This window comes from Conger conger, chromosome 1, assembly GCF_963514075.1.
Source record: "Conger conger chromosome 1, fConCon1.1, whole genome shotgun sequence".
Lineage (NCBI taxonomy): Eukaryota > Metazoa > Chordata > Actinopteri > Anguilliformes > Congridae > Conger > Conger conger.
Genome location: NC_083760.1, coordinates 32,850,585 through 32,855,156, shown reverse-complemented (window position 1 = coordinate 32,855,156; position 4,572 = coordinate 32,850,585). Strand labels below are relative to the sequence as shown.

Sequence of the window (4,572 nt, the reverse complement as noted above, 5' to 3'; positions counted from 1 at the left end):
CAGTGTAGCCATTTCATAAATATGGGGCAAAACTTATCAAAACAAACACGTCCAGCATCTCTAGCCTGTGTTACCCAAGGGTGGAATTTGAGTGCCTGTTTCCTTCTGGGAAACACAGGCTGAAGAGTCAAGCCAAACATGTCCAGTGACGTCAGAGCCCCATATCTAGGAAATGGCTACACTGACGGTGATTTTAAAATGCCTACACATATAATTTAAGCATTTACTTCAAATAAGCTGAAGTTAAAAAAGTGTGACAGTGCTTCTTTAATTCAAAAACTCAAGGCAGAATGTTGGCTTCATTTTTTAAGTTCATGTAGCTTCAGATTTTTTACAGTGTGTAACAGGAATAAGTGAAAACAAAAGCCATTGCCGATGTATTTCCTTTAGCCTGAGCAGTATTGACCTATTATACTTAATTGATTCGGTGAATATCCACCTCCATAAACTGACCAACTGTAATACCTAAAGGTGTTGAACACAAGTTGAACACACATTTTATCTCCGCTTATGTAGCATAGGCCTACATGTGTACGTGCACGTTCATTCTTGTATGCAACCGCTTTATTATCCGTGCTCAGTCCCAAAGAAAATGATTGTGCATTTTCAACCTAATCCAGTATACTATTTTCATTATGTCAGCGACGATATGTAATTCAAGACTGAAACTTCACTCATCCGATAAAGCGAAGGCAATTCACGCCCATTTATGCAGAAAAGCATTTATTGAACAGTTGGCCTTTGCATTACACACGATTTTCAATGTACCGATTCTGACACCATAATCATCTGAGATTCAGCCATTCGGTTGTACATTGGATAAATAGCTACGACAGATTTAGGCACACTTTGGGTCTGTTTTAACGGTCACATTCGCACTTTACGTTTCCTAAAACTTTTTTTTTTTTGCTTGAAGAGGTGATCCCAAATGAAAAGTCGCAAACATAAGTATTTTTCAAACAGCCTTTGAAAACCCTCTTTGACTTGTAAACACAGTTTGTCAAATCAATATTGCATTTATCAAATGCAGATGTTCATACACCAGTTCAGCTGTGCAAACGTGGAAAACGATGGCATCTTAGTGCCGACATCAAAATGTACATTTAAATTAGGTTAGTATTTTTTTCCGCGGTCGGCATTTTGCCACCTTTTCTAAACGTAGCCTATTCTTATCTAACTTATCACCCGTCGCCCAAGAAACAATAGCCCCAATAGCTACAGCAATATGTTGTACAACACTATGTTGCAGTGTGTCTTTTTTCGTTGACAATAAATAGTAAATAAATAAATAAGATAACACCATATGAATACAAAACTCATAGCCTATAACCTATGTATGTATATGCACAAACATACATTCGTAGCATAGCTTACATGGGACAGACAATGGTAGCCTATATTTTCCCACTTTTTTATTGTTGTAAACTTTACAGAAGAAAACTATAAACAAAATGATAAACAAAACCCCCTAGCTTTCAAAATCCACAGAGGTTGCTCATTGGTAAGACATAACCAAAAACAGAAATACCAATAATTTCAGAATGTGCTCTGCGTCCAGTTATATACAAGACATTATCTTTGTCAAATGTGATAATCGGATATCTCCCAGGATTACCATTATAACGTAATAGTCGATTGCTTAAACGTCCGAACGATTGCGGAATAGATTCGCCGTAGATTCAGAAGTGATTCCTTATTTGAAGCATTCCTTATTCAGCAATTTTTTTATTTAATATATTCATATATTCACATTTAGTCTCGAAAGTAGGCCTGTATAGCATTAATCGTGAAAAGCGCTAAATACAAACGAATGATAGCCTATGCTTATTTTAAATCCCGTCTGTGCTTAAATTTGTGCCATAAAGAGACGAGCAAATTATCACAACGATTGAAGTGAAATGTGTGCGGTGGATAGTGCGGGCGAGGCACATCGAACCAATATTTCCCTCTAAAAGATTTATTTAGCTTCTGGAAAAAAAAAAAAAAAAAAGATGTTCTTTTGCCAAAGTCACCCGTGGTTACCAGATCTGCCGCCAGAGTTTTTAAAAGTCTAAACGCAACACTTCTACTGTACTTTGTTTAGCTATAGCATTCTTAAAAATTAGTCCACTTAATTCCGGACGCATTTTACTAATAGGCCGATTTCTACTTCGATCAGCTAACTTGTTTTGCCCGTGTCTGCCAGGAGATTAGACATGGAATCAGTTGGACATATGGTCGCAACACAGGATATAAAACAGTATATAATACAGTAGCTACAAGTATGCATGAACCAAGGCGCACATCTTTCAAACAGCCATCTTTTAACACTGGAAGAAAAGATGCAGCATTTACAATCCCTTTGACGCTTGAAGGGTAAGATATAGCGAGATCTGATCTGAACAACTGGGAACTCATGTGTATAGTCATGAGTTACATAGCGTGACACAAATATACCGGCAAATGTATCTTAGTGAGGTGATTACGCGTTTAGTTCACGACAGTGTTAAGACCTGCAGCAATTAAAGCGCAAGAGTTTGTGAAAAGCCTTCTTAAAATCCTCGTTGGACATGGTATAAATAATCGGATTGATTAAAGAGTTAAGATAACCAAGCCAAGTGAAGAAGTCAAACAATTCCGGGTGGAAAATACAAGATGTACAAATAGGCACCAACAAGGTGTAAATGAAGAAGGGCAGCCAGCACACGATATAAGCTCCCAGTATTATCCCCAAAGTTTTAGTCGCTTTTCGCTCTCTTGCAGCCGAGATTCTCTTTTTCTCCAAAAGTGCATCGGATACTGTTATTTTCACCTGGTTTGCGCTCACCGGCGAGCTGATTTCGCTGTAGGATGTTTCTTGTGTTCTGTAGTTCAGAGGCGTGGTGGATCCTGGCGAGTCTGTGATCAGGTGAGCCGAAGTTAGTCTTTTCCCAGTTTTTTTCGGCGACTGTTTTAAAATCCTTTTCCTCGCTTCAACGTAGATCCTGCCGTATAATGCGATGAGAAGCAGTGTCGGGATGTAGAATGCCCCGAAAGTCGAATAGATCGTGTAGAAGATGTGATCAGTGTTTACACTACAGCTGGTCACCTCATCCGCTTTCACCTGCCGCCAGAACAACGGAGGCAGCGATATACATATGGCGATGACCCACGCTGTAGCTACCATTCCAGCTGCGCGCGCCGGCGTGCGCTTTTTGGAATACTCAACCGGATCTGTTATAGCCCAGTAGCGATCCAAAGCAATAACGCACAAATGCAGAATCGAAGCTGTGCAACACGTTATGTCAGAAGACAGCCAGACGTCGCAGATAATTTGACCTAAAGACCAGGTGTGACTCACTGTGTACAAAACGCATATTGGCATAACCAGAATAGACACTAAAAGATCTGTTACAGCTAACGAAGCTATTAAGAAGTTCGCGGGAGTATGCAGTTTCCTTGACTGAGAAATAGTAGCTATGACAAAAGCATTGGACAATGTAGTTGCGAGAGTTATGATAGAGAGTATTACGGCTAAGCTTGTCTGGAAAACAAGGTTCGTCGATTTCCCCTCGGCTTTAGAAGAGTCAAACGCATCACTGTCGTTGGTAGAGGTATTCAAGAATTCTCCATAAATACCAGGTGTTGGTCTGAACTGACTGGAGTGCTCCATTCCTCCTGGTTAACTAGTCGAAGTTTAAAACGTAAAGTAGCATCTGCATTTCTGTCATCGATCGAGCCGTTTAAGAATACTTCTACACAGAGAGAGTGCACTGAAGCGGACGTTTCTTCCATATAAGACGACTCGGTCCGCACTGTTCTTTCTCGATGTAATTTCATCGCCATTGGGTTTCGGAGATACGTCATAGTTTATCGGGTGAAATAAAATAACATGAGTATGTAAAAAGCCCGCATTTGAACATTTTGTTACTTTGTTAGGTGGCTCTTTTTTCTCCATTTCATAGTTTAAGTCTCCATTCAGTCCCTTTCAGTGAAGTCAGATAATACGATATTCACCATGACTTTTGATGTCAAAAAATCCATCTCAGCTCAAATTACTTTCAGTTCAGCTTTATGAAAAAGCACACAGCCTAATTGAAGTTTCAGTTCCTGAAAAGGAATCCGCGTTGGTCCTCAGACAGGCTTCGTCCTTGTATCTTACTTTTTAAATGCGGTTATTCTGCTCTTGGAGATGTGGGGCTTGCCGGCGACCGCAATACTTTAAAAGTTGCACGGGCGTGATGCTTTATAAAGCACACACTGACGGGAATGATTGCAGCAGTTCTCTCCTCGCTGGACTGAGTGTTTATCCTCCGCCGGGTCATAGTGCCCTTGACTCTTAATGGTATTGCTACAGAGATAATCACTATGTTCGTATATCAAAGCATGGTTGCACGTAAAGGTGAGAAAATATAATATATGGGTGGCCTGAAACCTTTTCTCCTTTGACATCAAAGGGCTAAGCCCATGCTATATTTCAAAAGTAACTGCTTAAAACTATTTTTTCAAATGAAGGAGCAAGCCTTAGGCTATGGCAGTGGTTCCCAAACTCAGTCCTGGAGTACCCCAGTGTGCTGGTTTTTGTTCCAATCACAATTGATACAATCATAAAAA

At 40.0% G+C, this 4,572-nt stretch overlaps 1 protein-coding gene across 1 annotated transcript; it reads right to left on the bottom strand.

Annotated features, from left to right (window-relative positions):
- Positions 1-706: 706 nt before the first annotated feature.
- Positions 707-3,732, bottom strand: htr1b (5-hydroxytryptamine (serotonin) receptor 1B). Its single transcript, XM_061256114.1, has one exon. The coding sequence runs from the start codon at positions 3,629-3,631 to the stop codon at positions 2,486-2,488; it is 1,146 nt and encodes a 381-aa protein (XP_061112098.1). The 5' UTR covers positions 3,632-3,732; the 3' UTR covers positions 707-2,485.
- Between the last annotated feature and the right edge of the window lie 840 nt (positions 3,733-4,572).